General features: G+C 44.9%; 1 protein-coding gene across 7 annotated transcripts in view; it reads right to left on the bottom strand.

Moving 5' to 3' along the window:
* The window catches only part of CDC16 (cell division cycle 16), a 37,608-nt gene extending 21,961 nt beyond the window's left edge, over positions 1-15,647 (bottom strand). For 5 of the 7 annotated variants that reach the window (XR_014303395.1, XR_014303396.1, XR_014303397.1 and 2 more), the window contains exons 1-12: positions 14,570-14,706; positions 13,542-13,596; positions 13,333-13,430; positions 12,163-12,201; positions 11,681-11,821; positions 9,819-9,978; positions 8,802-8,893; positions 8,192-8,325; positions 7,028-7,107; positions 5,430-5,479; positions 4,421-4,494; positions 3,655-3,780 (exon numbers count right to left, since the gene is read on the bottom strand). Coding sequence is in view for 3 of the 7 variants with exons in the window: in XM_082701154.1 (XP_082557280.1) it covers positions 3,655-3,780; positions 4,421-4,494; positions 5,430-5,479; positions 7,028-7,107; positions 8,192-8,325; positions 8,802-8,893; positions 9,819-9,978; positions 11,681-11,821; positions 12,163-12,201; positions 13,333-13,430; positions 13,542-13,596; positions 14,570-14,617 (1,097 nt within the window). In the remaining 4 variants the exon portion in view is untranslated. Of the gene's footprint in view, positions 1-3,654; positions 3,781-4,420; positions 4,495-5,429; positions 5,480-7,027; positions 7,108-8,191; positions 8,326-8,801; positions 8,894-9,818; positions 9,979-11,680; positions 11,822-12,162; positions 12,202-13,332; positions 13,431-13,541; positions 13,597-14,108; positions 14,128-14,569; positions 14,707-15,513 lie in introns of those variants that run through there. The other 2 variants (XM_082701155.1, XM_082701156.1) reach the window with 2 other exon arrangements.
* Between the last annotated feature and the right edge of the window lie 310 nt (positions 15,648-15,957).

Below are 15,957 nucleotides of genomic sequence, written 5' to 3'. Positions count from 1 at the left end.
TAAAACCCTCACAATTTCCGAGTGATGGGAATTTCTTTTGTTATTCATGACTCCTTTTGATCATACCTGTTTATGCTAATGAAGGTGACTCCAGGTATGGCTCTGCCTTGTGATGGGACCAGTTACAAAAGGACCAAGTGATGAGAGGGTTGCAACTTTTGTTCCTCACCACTGACCTCCCAGGAAGGGAAGCGCTGGCAATTGAGCCCCATAAAACCTTTAGAACAATGAGCCTCAGACCTTCTGGGTTGGCAAGAACAAAGCAGTGCTGGGAGGGTGGCATGCCTGGAAAGGGACAGACGGCTGTAGGCTCCCCTGCCCACACACTGCCCTGTGCATCTCTTCCATCTGGCTATTCCTTAGTGTATCCTTTATAATAAGCCAGAAAATGTAAGTAGGATGTTTTCCTGAGTTTGGTGGGCCATTCTAGCAAATCATCAAATCTCAGGAGAGGGTCATGGGAAGCTCTGATTCATAGCCAGTCAGAAGTAAAAGTGGCCTAGGACTTACCACTGGCATCTGAAGTGGGGGGGGGGGGGGCAGTCTTGTGGCACTGCGAGCTCACCCTGTGAAAGGTCTCCACTAAGTCTGGGTAATATCAGAACTGAATTGACTTTTAGGGACCCAGCTGGTGTCCAGAGAATCAGAGAACTGGTTGTTGGTGTTGTAAACCCCTTTGTTGGTATGAATCCAAACTAGACTGTTTTAAGATGTTAACTGTAATCTCCAAAGTAACCACTAAAAACAACAAGAACAAAAAACCACAACTCAAAGAACATAGTATAAGGAAAAATCAAGGAATTAAAATGTTTGTTATAAAATATCTAATACAAAGGGCAGTAACAAGGAAGAACAAAAAAGATATAATATAAAACAGAGCAAAATGGCTAATTTAAATTCTAGCTTCTCAGTAATTATCTAACACATAACTGGATAAAATTCCATCAAAAGGCAAGACATTGGCAGAATGGATAATAAAACCACGAACCAACTACATGTTGTCTAGAAAAGACATACTTAAGATTCAAAGACACGAAGCTGAAAGTAAAAGAGTGGAAAAAGACCACGCAAACAGTAACAAAGAACTGGTGAGATTATACTAATATCAGACTAATCAGCCTTATGACAAAATCTGTTACAGACAACGAAGGACCTTCAATACTAATAAAAGCTTCAATCCATCAAGAACCAAAAAACGGAGACCCAAAAATACATGTAGCAAAAACAGCCAGAAGTGGAGGGGAAAAGAGACAATTCATAAAGTAATCGTTGGGAGGCTTCAATGCCCCGCCCTGCCTTAGTGGACAGAATAATGGGCAGAAGACAAACAAGAAAACAGAAGGTAAGAACCACACATCACCCAACCAGACCCGAGGGATTACAACAACAACAACACTGTACCCAAAAAGAGCAGAATTTTTAAGTGTACCCGGAACGTTCTCTACGACATACCATGTTAGGTCATAAAACAAGCCTGAATAAATGTGAAAGGACTATGTTCTCCAACCACAATGGAATCAAACTAGAAAGCCTAACAGAAGAAAATGTGGGATATTCACATATATGTGGAAATTAAACAACATACTCTTACATAACCAGTGGCTCAAAGAAAAAATCATAAAGGAAACTTTAAAATATTTACACAATTTCAAACATTTATCCAAACACAGGGCAAGTTAAAAGAATGCAAAATTGTTCTGAGGGAGAAGAACAGAAAAGAATAATGCTTATTTTGATGAGCTGATTTGAAATTTTAATTGGATAAAGTCTGTTAGATTGGGAAACATTGTCATTGGTTTTGATTCTTAGGCAGGAATTAACTACCAACCAATAGTAACTGAGTCTGTGAACGGGGGGAGGGGGGGGACGATGACGACACACGTACCACACCACCCTAGCCTGTGCTGGTAAGGAACCACCCACGGTACATTACGGCGACTTTTTCCCTGCTAATTTACCAGATTGACAGATTAGGGGTTAGTAGACATGGGAACCAAGCTTCGGCAAAGCACCGGACGAGGCCTCGCACATCCCGGTGGATAAACCGGAGAACCCTGGACGGGATATCAAGGACCATTTAGGTAAATCAATAACAGGATGAACAATTTTAACCTGGAGGGTTTTGTAGTTTGTTTTTTTTTTTTAAGATTTTGTTTATTTGAGGTGGGGGGGGGGCAGAGGAAAAGGGAGGAGCACACTCCCCAGTGAGTAGGGAGCCTCAAGGTGGGGCTCAATCCTGCAACCCTGAGATCATGACCTGATGAGCCAAAGGCAGACACTTAACCGACTGAGCCACCCAGGCGTCTCTGGAGGACTGTTTGTAACATGTTGGCATTAGGACTGAATTTATATGCCCCTGCCTTGACCAAATCCATGTTAAACCCTATCCCGATGTGATCACATTTGGAGAAGGCCTGTGAGGAAATAATAAAGGTTAAATGAGGTCAGAAGGGTGGGAACGTGACACATAAGGGCCCCCCGGTGCCCCTGTGAAAGAAGAGACCAGAGCTCTCTCCTGGCCACATCAGGACACAGTGAGAAGGTGGCATGTGCAAGTCCGGAAGGACGCCCCCATTCAGGGACCGATGGGCCAGCACTTTGACCAGGGACTTCCCAGCCTCTGGAGCTATGAGAAAATACATTTTCATTCTTCCAAGCACCCAGTCTAAGGCACTTTGGTAAGGCGGTCTGAAGAGACTGACGCAGCGAGGAAGCTACTTCCTTTACAGGATGCGCACGGGTGACAAGTTAGATATAGAAGTCATACATACAGAATAGAACAGAACTGAAAAAAATCTGGGAATCATTAATAATTTAGATGTAAAACTGGGCACCAAAAATAAGTCTGATAGTCTGAAAAGGGTCAAACCTAACAAGGAAACATTCAGTGCAAATGACTGTATGACCCCACTCCTGAATACCACCAGCAAACCAATCAAGGTAGCTAACTTGTACGAGGGCTTTCTGCACATCAGGTGTTGCTGAAAGTCTGGAACTCGTATTGTCAGTTATTCCCAGCAGGAGGTCCTGCGATTACATCTGTCTTTCGAGAGGGGGCATCACTGGGCAAGATCAGCAGTTTGAGCTACTGCACTCCTGCCACCTCCCCAGAGACAGAGACAGCCCACATTAAAAGAACACTGCACGGCAGGCCTAGGGCTGGGGCCACCTGAGTCCAAAGAGAGTAGACAGGAACAATAGCAACACTTCACGTCCCAAAGTAAGATACTCTTAGGGCACATTTACATCACTGAGTATTGATATCCTTAATATTGATATCAATCTAGAACACTGGCAAATACAGTCCTCTAAGCCCACAGCAAATCCCTTTTGGACTTAAATAGGACATAAATAACAACTGGCATATGAATACTTTCATTCTTGCATAAGCAGGAGAAGGGTCGCATCTCTTCCCTCAGCTTAATTTCCTAGTTCCCTTCTGCACTGGTCAAGGTGAACTGCTAGACAAAATCACTACACCAGCCTCTCTTTCCCTCAATTTCCAGTTATTTTACAATTATAAGCTACTAACAACACACAGGTAAGGTACTTTTGTTTAGTTCAGGAACCCAATGGCGTGGCAGAAATCATGGAAATGTCCATTCTGTGGGCAAAAGCAATCCTTCGTGGATTTTACCACATGCTCTGCAGTACCCTTTCATCAGCTGTGCGGCCGTGAAGTAGGCAGCCATGGCCTGGTCGTGCTCACTCTCCACCGCAAACGAGTGCCCATACGCTACCCACGCAGGCCCATAAGTCTTCTCAAGTGTTGTTGCTTTGCTGAAACAAGAGATGGTATCCTAGTCATACAGTCATTCTTAAAATTTTTTCTCCAAAGTTTATACACTTTCCCTTAGAGCCATTTTCTATTTCGCTCACATGGAAGAAGTCAATTATTATAAAACCTTAAATCCACAGTTATTCTTCCCACACTGGACATTCTTCTGCACGTCAGTAATTGAGTAATACTGGTTCAGGAGCTAGACTGGGTTGCATGGAGTTCCTAAAGCTAAGACGCAGCAGATACTTCTATAAACTAGCTCACTATGCCAAGAATTCTGTTCTATAGTCACATTTAGTGATCCCAATCTCACGTGGTTTCACGTAATTTCACAACTGTTAACAGTATCTCTGTAAATAAAAAACAGGCTTCAAATCACATTATTCTTTCATATTTCTTCTCATTTATAAATAATTTAAATATATCATAAGTTATTGAGAACAAGGTCCACACCACTGACTGATCTCCCCTCATGACATCTTATAAAAGGTACATAATTGATATAACTTAACTGAATATGCTAAAGAAATCATTCTTTCATACTGCTTTTAAATTAATTAACTAATTATTGTATTAAAAAGGATGAACAAAAATTCAGTTCCTATAGGCTTATTACAGAGGAAAACAACAGATTCATACCTGAGATATCTTCTGGCATGTTCATTTTTATGACCAACCATAAGATAATAGCATCCCACTGCAAACCAAGACACCTACAAAATTCAGAATTTACTGTGACCATAGATGCTTAACTTGGAACTGGAAATCTCTAACATTTAGGCCAGAGATGGGACTAGATGTCCCATCACATGTTCAAGCTCAAGTTATTCTAGTTCAAGTTGGAAACTTCTCTAAGACAGGCTATCTATCAAGTCCTAGATGAAAAAGAATAGATTCTTCCTCAAAGTGCCTTCAATTCATTCAAGATGAGGCTCCTAAACACTTAGTTCAAACACCAGTCCACATCATGTCTGCCCTGGCTTGACCCTGGCTCTAGCAGGCACTCACCAGGATCGACCTCATTAGCTAACTTCTCTTGCACTGGTTTTGCCTCTTTCTTAATTATTTTCATGCTGGCCTAAGGTACAGATTATGTACCTTATGTGGGCCTTAGGCCTTGATCCCTGACTTCTGTCTCTAAAGACATAGTTCCTGATTCCAGTTTCAATTTCTGGGTCCTGGCTGTGACCCACAGCAAAGTGGGAGACACAAAGATTCAATCACTACACAGTTCAGTTAGGTATCTTACACGTGCAACATGAAAGAGCATTACTCGCGAGAGGTGATATGACTTTCACTTTCAACATCTTATTTTTCTTACATCAAGTATTCTAAAAGAAGTATATATAATTTCCATAACCAGAAAAAAAAAAAGATTTTTGTCTTATTTGTGTCTTTTGTTATTGTCTGAAGATATCTAAAAAAAGAAAAAAAAACCTTCATGGACTGAAAAATGTAATGCTGCTTCTAATTATCATAGCACTAGGAGGTTCTTCAACACCTTGAAATGAAACATTATTCACTTGAACTTAAATGTAAGTTACTAATTAAACACCAATTAAGTATTTTTTTAAGGTTCAGGTAACAAAGAAAACAAACAAACAAACAAAAACCATCAAAAAAAGGTATACATTATACATGTACTTACAGGATTACTAGGATATAGATCCACCAACTTATGAGAAAGATAGAAAAGTTCTACATTAGAGAAAAAGAAAAAAATTACATCCAATGAATTTTAAAATACAACTTTCCTCTAGTTACATAGAACAAAATCACATAGATTTTGTTCTCACGGCAATAACTTCATACTTTTCTTTCTTTCTACCTAATGAGATACATGAACCGCACAGGGCAGCTGCTACAGCTGCTTCGTTCACCTCCGTCCCCACTCCTGCCCCCTTAAGTGAGCAGGGATGAACTGGATGAATGGCACAGGACACAGCCTGTCATGTTGCTTAAAAAGGTCTTAGCTCTTCACCTGTCTTAAAAACTGGGGGCGCCTGGGGGACTCAGTTGGCTAAGCAATTGCCTTCAGCTCAGGTCATGATCCCAGGGTCCCAGGATCGAGTTCCACATCAGGCTCCCAGCTCCACAGGGAGTCTGCTTCTCCCTCTGACCTTCTCCCCTCTCAGGCTCTCTCTCAAATAAATAAATAAAAAACTTAAAAACAAAAACTGATGTCTCTGACTTTATGGTCTTATTATGGACCATCTTAATCACCCACAACCAATCTGCATAACCAAACTTTCTTCAGTTTACCAACTCAGCAAGATAACTTCTTGATAAATAAGTCCAAGTCCTAAAACACCCAGGTGACATTTCCCACACGCAGACTTGGACTCATTAGACCAGGAGAGGCAGCATCTGCAGGCATCTGCAGAGAGCTCCAGGAGACGGGACGCTGCTGGCCCACAGGCTGTGAGCAGCAGGGTTTGGGGCTGGAGTGTCTGGCTCTTTAAACTCCTGGCAGAGTTCACTACTCAGTTTAAAAGATTTAAGGGCAAATAGCATCTAAATGTAACTGAATGTTCCTGAAATGTTAAAATATGGAAAGCACAAGCAAAAAATCTATCCCCCTCCAGTTACTGCCTGCTGTCTTACCGATTTTCTTACGGATTTTACAAAAGGAAAACTGCCCCCCAGTACTCTAAAGCTTATGTGACCCAAACCAGAAACTACACTGGAGAGAACGAGGCAAGGGTAAAGGAGAGTGTCCTGGTCGACCCTCAGTCATCTCGATAAGCCTGTCTTACCCTCATTCCTCACCCTCACTGAAGAACTCCACTATGTTGTCACCTGCAATCTCAATTATCCAGGATTTATGAGAGAAAAACTTCCAGTTACAGAATTTTTTGTGTGTTAACGATTTTTTTTTTAAGGATTTTATTTGCCAGAGAGAGTGTGTGTGCACGCACAAATGGGAGAGCAGCAAGAAGAGGGAGCAGCAGGCTCCCCAACGCACAGCTTGATCCCAGGACCCTGGGATCATGACCCGCACCAAAGGTAGACACCTAACCACTGGGCCACCCAGGAACCCCACACCCAACCATCCCTTAACAATTATCATTTTATTTATTGTTTGGTTTTAGGTACACTCCACATCCAGCACAGAGCCCAAGACAGGGCCTGAACTCATTACCCTGAGATCAAGAGCTGAGTCAAGAGTTGCACATCAACCACTCTCAACCAAAGGAGCTACCCAGACACCCCAACAATTATTATTTGAATTAAAAAAATGTTTACCATTTGCTTTATTCAGCTCCACAAGTGTTCCTATATGTACAGGCAAACAGTTTGCATGGAAAGGATCTTTCTCCATTACTCTGAAAGTCAATGCAACACATTTACTACACCAGAAACAGTTCGTAACAGATCATAACTCATTAAAATTAGCTATGTCTAAATACTCATTACAACATCATGTAGAATACTGTGGGTTACAATACCTTACTTTTTTTCTTTAAGATTTTATTCATTTATTTGACAAAGAGATCACAAGTAGGCAGAGAGGCAGGCAGAAAGAGAGAGAGGGGGAAGCAGGCTTCCTGCTGAGCAGAGCGCCCAATGCAGGGCTCGATCCCAGGACCCTGAGACCATGACCCAAGCCAAAGGCAGAGGCTTGACCCACTGAGCCACCCAGGCACCCCTCTTTTTTACTTATTCATCTTCAGGTTGACACAGTTAAGGTAATGATTATCTTATAGATGAAAGGGAAAATTCTGGTTTATTTGTTAATAATAGAAATAAATACTATCACATGTATTTAGTTCAAGTCAATAGAACTATAACACATAAAACAAGCAATCCAATTATTTAAAAGGATTAAAAATAATATGAGCAGATATAAACAGATCATAAGCATTTGTCAATTAAATTTTTATGGTATCAAGGATTTTAAGCAACCCCAAAGATCTGTTAAAAATAGCAAATGTGTGTTCACTTCAACAACACACACATTAAAAACAGCATATGTAATTTAGCTAAAAGACAAGCTTGAATCGTGTGCACTTAAAGGCTGGTGTGCGGTGGGGGAGATGGACTGGCTACTTAGTGAGCCTGACTCAGCACCCAGTACCCAGAGGAATTCACCTGTCCCTACTTTAACAAAGAATGGATTTTATAAGACTATGTGCCAGAATCATAGTTCCAAACTTGCAAATTGTAAAAGACAGATGGGGGCATGTCTATTCCCAAGGTAATGGAATAAAGCAATAGTGTGCATAAACCTGTGTCTATAAACTGCTCCTTTAAGACAACAGAAACCCTCTAGTAGTCAGCAAAAGGTAAAGACAACTTAAATTATCATCAATTAGTTCAAGATTACTTGGAAAGCAGTCCTGACCCTTCCTAGGTACAAATGGGACTGGGCTCTATGCTCCCACACAGATATGAGTAGATAATACTTACACAGAAGTAAGCTTGTAGCACATTTTAAAATCACAGTTATAATAATGTCTTTCAGCTAAAGACACTACCACATCCAGATTCTCTTGCAAACCATCTACAGACTCGGGGAGGACAGTTTCACTAGGTTTATTATACTGCAACAGAGAAGGTAAACATGAACTCAGTGAGCAGTACATATCAAACGGCAGACTCCATTTGGCCCAAGGGCCTGGGCTTGCACAAGGCAGTGTGAACCTCTGGAAGCCCTAACTTCCGGTCCCGTCCACCCTCCTCTCAATTAGCTCAACTCTCTTCTCAATTTTGTCACGGAATTCCAGGGCAGAAAATAATTTACAAATTACAAGTTCAGGAAGCATAAGAAAAAGTTCTCATTTTCATACATCATCCCATTTATGTGACAGTTTAATTAGTATAACGAGTCCCTAGGAGAAAGACATGGTTTTGGAAGCTTTTTTATTAATCACATCATATATTTTAAGTAATCTAAATTTATTCTTGCAATTATGCTAAATTAATAAAAATTAACTTTTAAAAATTTAACCAGTAAAAGAACAGAAGCCAAATTCAGTGACATATTTACATAAACCAAAAACAACGTGTTTTTACTTACCTTTTTTAATTTGTTCTCAAAGAGAAAGCGTAGCAATTCCTGTTCTTCGGTACAGAGCTTGCTAAGAGGTAGTGACTCAAGAAGTTCTTTTTCTTAAAAATGTTAAGAACAAAGAATGTCCTCACAATATTTATAGGGGGGAAAACATCAGCAATGAAAAATATTCTATAATTTTTGGTCTAAGCAAATCAAACTCAAGAGGAGAAAATAACAAGATCAAATAAGACAATGGTTCCAGACCCAGATGACGAGAAGTACCTGGAGGGCGGAGCCATGGAGCCTTTTAGGCGATGTTGGTCATCACGAGGTGAAGGACCAACAAGCTGGTTTCCCAGCCTCACTCTGTGAGGTCAGAGTCGGCCGTCCTAGCACCACAGGACAGTTAGCAGGATCTCTGATCTCTACCCACTAGATGCCAGTAGCAACCTCGCACTCCCAAGCCCAATTTGTAAAAATCAAAAATGGACCCTTAGGGGGCAAAATCAACCTGGCTGAGAACCAAGGCACTAGCCTAAACTATGCTTGAACCTCATTCATACAACACCTCCACTTTCTCTCTGCTTCTTGCATGTCTCCTCCTCCTATTACTGCTCACATACTAAGTCTATGGCTCTCAGCCCTAGTTGTACCTTCAGGTCATCTGAGAGCTTTAAAACATCTGATGCCAAAGCCCCATCACCAGAGATTCTGTTCCACTTGCCTGGAGTTGGGAACTGCACACTGATGTTTTCAAAGCCCTTTGGGGCTTTGAGATATACACAGGTCGGGCACCTCTGAATCAGATACCGAGAACTCAGTTTACACTACCTTAAGTCACTTCTCCAAAAGATGGTCTCATCATAGCAAAACCCCTAAAGATTCTGACAACAATGTGCTCCGCATTTGAAGATGCTAAGGAAGTTAATACACCCATTTAAACCTGCACATAGTCTGCTCTTGATTCTACAGATTTCAGAGGAAAAAAAAATTCAACCAATATTAATCGTGTTAAACATGAAAACACCTGAGTTTCCAAACCTTCTTGGGCTGTCAACATGTGATGGGATGTTAAAAGATCAAATGCTTCAAAACAGTAGGCATCGAGCTTCAAAGCTTCTTTGTAACTACAGGTAGCCAGGGCTCGGTTGTCCAGGGCATCATAGATCTTCCCTCGTAGGAGACAAATAGAGCTCTTTATCTGTTGGGAAAATGAGTCACGCACTAAATCAATACTTCTAAGCTTAACTTTTGACCAAGAATTATATATTATTTGGGGCACCTGGGTGGCTCAGTGGATTAAGCATCTGCCTTTGGCTCAAGTCATGATTCTGGAGTCCCAGGATCGAGTCCCGTATCGGGCTCCCCACTCAGTGGAGAGTCTGTTTCTCCCTCTGACCCTCCCCACCCTTGTGCTTTCGCCCATGTGCAAATAAAAAGAGTTATATATTCTCTGAAAACTGAGACTCTTACCCTCTAAAAGGATTTATTCCATCCCAACCATCAGATGGCATAAATTAACAGAAACAGGAAAGCAAAGTAAAGATTTTCTAAGCTGTTTCTCCCAGGCTCTTCTCATTTTAACAATTTTTAGAGAGCACATGCCACAGCTACTTTGTTCCTTATCTGTTCTGTCTCAAAAGGGTAATGATTTAGATAGCAAACGGCATACAAATATTAAACTCAGGCAGTTTGACAGGCAGCTCTCAATGAAAGGTTCTTAGTTAATATTGGAAAATGCAGCAACATAGCACCATGGTCATGGATTTGTAGGACTGGATAGATCTAAGTTCAAATCTCAGCTCTGATGCTTACTAGTGACCCCAGACAAGTTTCCTTTCCCCATCTAACTTACAAGGCCTGAGAACTAGAAGGAATCATTCTCTGCACAGCTAGCACATACTACGGTGTTCACAACGTAACCACCGCATTACTACAGTTAACATGAATAATTCAACTTGTATTCCAGACTCTGACCCTCAAGAAACACGTAACTAAACTTATAGATGATCCAGAAATGGTAAACACCGCATTACTACAGTTAACATGAGTAATTCAACTTATATTCCAGACTCTGACCCTCAAGGAACACTTAACTCCAGAAATAGGCAGCTGAAAGGGGTGAAAGGCACAGAAAAGTCATCAGGAATTCCAAACCTAAAAATATTAGAAGATATAACAAGCTAAACATAGACCAAGTCAGTACCCTGTGACCTGTTAAAAAAAAAATAAAGTAATTTCATAAAATAATAACACATTACAAGTAAACCATGGATTTCTTAGCAAGAAATTAATGGATAAGCAGTCCAAAATAATAATGTTAACACCAAGCTCCCTCATAAATATCTTTCTTAGTGGAAAAATCAATGCACTTCTTAGCACATAGATATCTCAAGAAGGCTGTTAAAAAAGAAAAAGAAAAATAGATTAGTTCGAATTAAAAAACTGTGAATATTATTTATTATGTTACATCACATAATCTCCACCAACAAGGAATTTACAACTTCAGGCAGATATGAAGTATACAGACTGAAATATATACTAAATAACACAGTAACACCAGACCACTCCCTGCAAAGAAGCAAACTAAGATAACCAAGGTTATTTTGGGGGGGAGGGGGGTTGCAACACAGTAAGATGGGGAAAGGTTTAAGGTATCAAAAATGAGAAGAAAGATCTCAGGTAAGCCTCTTTCAGATTCAAACATATGAGGACATAACTACAGCTTCCAACTAAGGACACAGAAATGTTCGGGATCTTTTTGTATTTCAGTTGCAAATAAGTTGGGAACCAAACTGTTTTAATGTGGTTATACTGAAATAAATGAAAGTGATTTACGTTTGCCACGTCATGTGAGTAATTCTCACTGATGTTAAGGGCAGCATGCTAACTGCATGACTTACCGAAGACTGTGACATTTCCCAGTCACTGGAGGGGTCTTTCAAGCCACTTTCTTCCTTCAAGTATTTTTCAAATAACCTTTTGTTGATCGGCTCCTCCATGTCGAGAATGTCAAGAGCCTGCTGATGTTCTCTCGCAGCATACTGTGTAAAACCAGAAATCCTGTCCATCACCCATGACTGCTAACAGTACACACACAAGTACTGTAGACTTTAAAAGGGCAATATAATATCATACCCATTACCTGAATTTAAAACGTAGAGTTTAAAATTTAAAATTCTAAAGCAGAATCTTCTTCATGCATGTCAGATTCCAGTAAATGGAGAATCAATATTTTATAGCAAACAATACTAGAGAAAACATTTCCTCATGAACTACTTTACTGCCACGCTTGATCATCAGAATCCTTACACATCTGTAGGGATGTGTAACATTCACATAATTAAATTTTTCCAAAGAAAACTGCAACTGAGAGCATACTTACATGGCATCTAGCTGCAAGGTAGCGACAAGCTTCATATAGCTAAGAAAGAAATCAATCTATTAAAAAAGAGATCAAGATAATATACACTATAAACTATAAACATAAAATGAAGTTACTTTCATAATGTCCTTTTACTCTAGCAGAAAATCCAAATACAGTCTTTTTTTTTTAACTCATATTCATCTGTTTATCAGGTACTAATGATTCAAAAAGGAGTAAGGAGGGATACCCAAGTGGCTCAGTTGATTAAGTATCGGCCTTCACCTCAGGCCATGATCCCAGGGTCCTGGGACATAGTCCTGCATCAGGCTCCCTGCTCAGCGGGGAGCCAGCTTCTCCCTTTGCCCGGCACTCCCCCCATGCTTGTGTGTGCTCGCTCGCTCTCTCTCTGAAGTAAATAAAATCTTTTTTTTAAAAAGGCAAAATAAAACAATAAGATGGTTGAGAATAAAAAGGAGTTGGGATCTGCCCTCAAGGAGGTTTTGGCAGGAAGACATAAACACAGCAATATGTAAGACATAAACAACAGAAAGTCTGAAAGAAGAGCATGAGAAATACTAGCCAGTTAAAGAAAACATGTGCAAGGGAGAGAAGATTGAGAGGTTGGCCAGCATTCCGGGCACTGAGCATGAACAGCTGTCACACGTCCAGGGGACTGCAAGTAGTCAGCAAGACTGGGCTGCATGTTACATGTGGTGGTCATGGTGGTGGGTTCCACAGAGACTGCAGAGAAATCATAAGGGACCTTTGGTGCCTACTGATGCATCTGATTTTTACCCTGTAAGTGATGAGAGATCACTGAGTGATATTGTGAGTGCTATAGCCAGGCCTGGGGTTCTGTATTTTGTGACAGTTTAAGACAGTTAAAAAGAGAGGGAAAGTAGAATGGATAGATGTTTCTAGAGAAAGCAGACAAATTAAAGACCCAACGTGTATAAGCAGTAATGAGAGTGAAGGGAATGTCCATAATTCCAGGGTTATTTAGAAAAAAGAATTTTCAAAACTTAGAGATTAGATTGGGGGCGGGGGGGGCAAAAGTGACTGAGATTAGGAATAAGAAAATTTCTCTTCACATTCAGTGAGAAAAACTGGATCCTTTTAAATAATTTTGACATTTAATGACAATTTTGAAAAGCTTTGGGAAGCTTTAATATTCACACCAACACTTACTTTATCCAGTTTTCGTGACCGAAGTGCATGAGCCGCTCTATGATATTGCGCTGTTAGGTAAAGACACTGAGCCAACCAATAAATGTCCTGGGGTTCCTCTGAAAGGAAAAAGAAAAAATCACATAAAGTAGTAATAGGTACAAGGAAAAATAGAAAGATTTTTTAAATACAAAAATCAGAAAAAAAAAAAATTAGAAGTTGTCACTTACCATGAGAGAGTGAAGCTACTTTATCTGCCCAAAATAGAGCACTTTGATACTGTTGCTGTATTAAAAAAAAAAAATTACTGTTATTTCAATAGTTTTAAACAAATTATCTAATATTATTAGACTATTATATAGTAAATCAACATCTTAATACAGTAACTGTATGCACGTTGCAGGGGTCCACCAATCCTATCTCCATTTTACATCTCAGCTGAGCTTGGTTCAGGTACAATTAAAACATTGTTGTAAGATCTTTGACAATATACAGCTCAAGAAGGTAGATTTTCTTTTTAAACTTATACATCGGAAAAATGTTATCAGCAGGTCCCTAAAACACTAGACCGTTTCAACGATTCTCTTACAGTATCTCCTCAGTAGCAACGTTCTCCGGTCTTGAACGCAAACTGCAACTCTGTTGCCAGTCAGTCCGCCAGGAGGAATGCGCAGGGAAGGGTTCAAATTTGCAGACTTTAAGCGCCCCAAGGGTGGACACCAGGCCCGTCTCATCGCTCACCAGTCCCCGGGGCCAGAGAAGTGCTCAGGGCCCTCCGTGCCGTTCTGCGGGCCGACCGAGGCACCGGCTCCGGCGCGCCGCGGCCCCCTCCCTGCTCGACCTCGCGGGTTCCGGAGTCGCCCCCGGCGCGCGCCACTCGTCGGCAGCGGGACGCTCAGAACGCGGGCCCCCGCTCCGCGTCCAGTCCGACCCGCCGCGCGCGAGCCGCCTCCCCACCCGGCGGCTCCAGTCCGGCCCCGCGCCGTCCCCCGCGGCAGCGTCGCGCCCGCCGCGGGCACCGGCCCAGCGGGCCGCGCGCACGTGTGGGGCCGGCGCCCGCCGCGGCGTCCCTCGTCCTTCCCGCTGCACCGCGGGCGGGCGGGGCGCGGGGCCGGACGCGTCCCTTCGGGGCTTTAGCCCAGGGCGAAGGCCCAGGCCCGGCCGGACCAAGCGCCCCCAAGGCCGCGACGACAGTCTGCCCTGCGGCCCGGGCTCCGAGCCGCCTCGCCTCCCGCGCGCCCCGCGTCAGGCCGCCCACCTGGTCCAGGTACTGCCGCACTCGCTTCCGCAGCCGCTCCAGGTTCATGGCCGCGGGGCCGGGGAGCCCGACCGAGCGCCGTCCACCGCCGCGGCGCGCGCCCGCCTTCCCGCTGCCCGCCGGGCCCGCCCGGAGCCCGCGCCTGCTCCGACCCCGCCCGGCCCCGCGCCAGAGCTTCCGCTCCCGGCCAGACCCCGCCCCGGAAGCCGCTCGCGAACGCGTCCCGTGTGGCGCCAGAAGCCGGGGTCGCGCCTTCGGTTCCGAGGCGCTTCTTTGACCCTCGGGTTGCCGGCGGATTGGGGGCCATGGACGCCTTTCCTTTGCCCTCAGGGTCCCTGGTGGCGGGGCGCGTCGTGCCGTCCGTGCGCCCTTCACTCATGGGCTCGCTCTGCGGCCGGCGGGGGCGACCGCGGACGGGCTGGGGGTGTAGGCGGCGGCGCCGGCCCGGAGGCCCCACGTGTCCCCGTCCCGCCGCGGAGGCAGAAGCCCCGGGTCGAGGAGGCCGCGACCGAAGCCCGGGGAGAAGCCCGGAGGCTGCCCGCGGAGACCGATTCCGGGCGGGGGGTGGCGGGTGCTACGGAGCCGCCGTGGGCGCCCGGAGCCCCGCGGTCCGGCCCAGCCGACCTTGGGGCGCCCGCGGTCCGAGCCGGAGGCCCCTCTTGAGCGACCCTCCCGCACCCGAAGCCTGAGCTCCGCCGCGCGCGGTCCGGGGAGCTCAGCGAGCGGGGTTCGGGCGGACCCCCGCCCGCCCCGCCGTGACCCCCGCCCCGCCCCGCCGTGACCGCAGCCCCGCCCCGCCCCGCCGTGAACCCCGCCCCGCCCTACCGTGACCGCAGCCCCGCCCCGCCCCGCCCCGCCGTGAACCCCGCCCCGCCCTACCGTGACCGCAGCCCCGCCCCGCCGTGACCCCGCCCGCCCCTCGTCCGCCCGCGGCGGCCCCTCACCCGCGGGACGGCCTCGGTCTCGCGGACGACCCCCCCGCCGGCGCGAGCGTCCCCCGGTGCTCTGAGTCTCCGACCGCGCGCGCGGGAGCCGCGCAGACCAGGCCGGCCCGCGAGATGCGGTAGACGTGGCTGTGCGGCTGCGGGGAGCGGGGCTCGGGCGGGCGGTCACCGGGGAGGGGACGGGAGGCCACGAGGACCCCCAACGGACCCGCGGTTTCCCGGCGCGTGCGGCGCGGCTGGCGGCCCCTGCGGAACGGGGTGGACAGTGTGTGCGAGAGTCGCGCAGCGGCCCGTGGAGGGTCCCGGACGGGGCGCGGGGACCGCGACCACAGAAGTGATGACACTGAGCCTTTCCTCCTCTTGATGAAGTTAGTTCTTTAAGCAAAGCCGACGCACTTCATTACCAAGGAAAAAAGGATGTAGACGGGCGGACCGCGAATGAAG

The sequence above is a fragment of the Mustela nivalis genome (assembly GCF_964662115.1).
Source record: "Mustela nivalis genome assembly, chromosome: 15".
In the NCBI taxonomy this organism is placed as follows: domain Eukaryota; kingdom Metazoa; phylum Chordata; class Mammalia; order Carnivora; family Mustelidae; genus Mustela; species Mustela nivalis.
The sequence above is the reverse complement of the archived record's forward strand: the minus strand, read 5'-3'. Positions and strand labels throughout refer to the sequence as shown.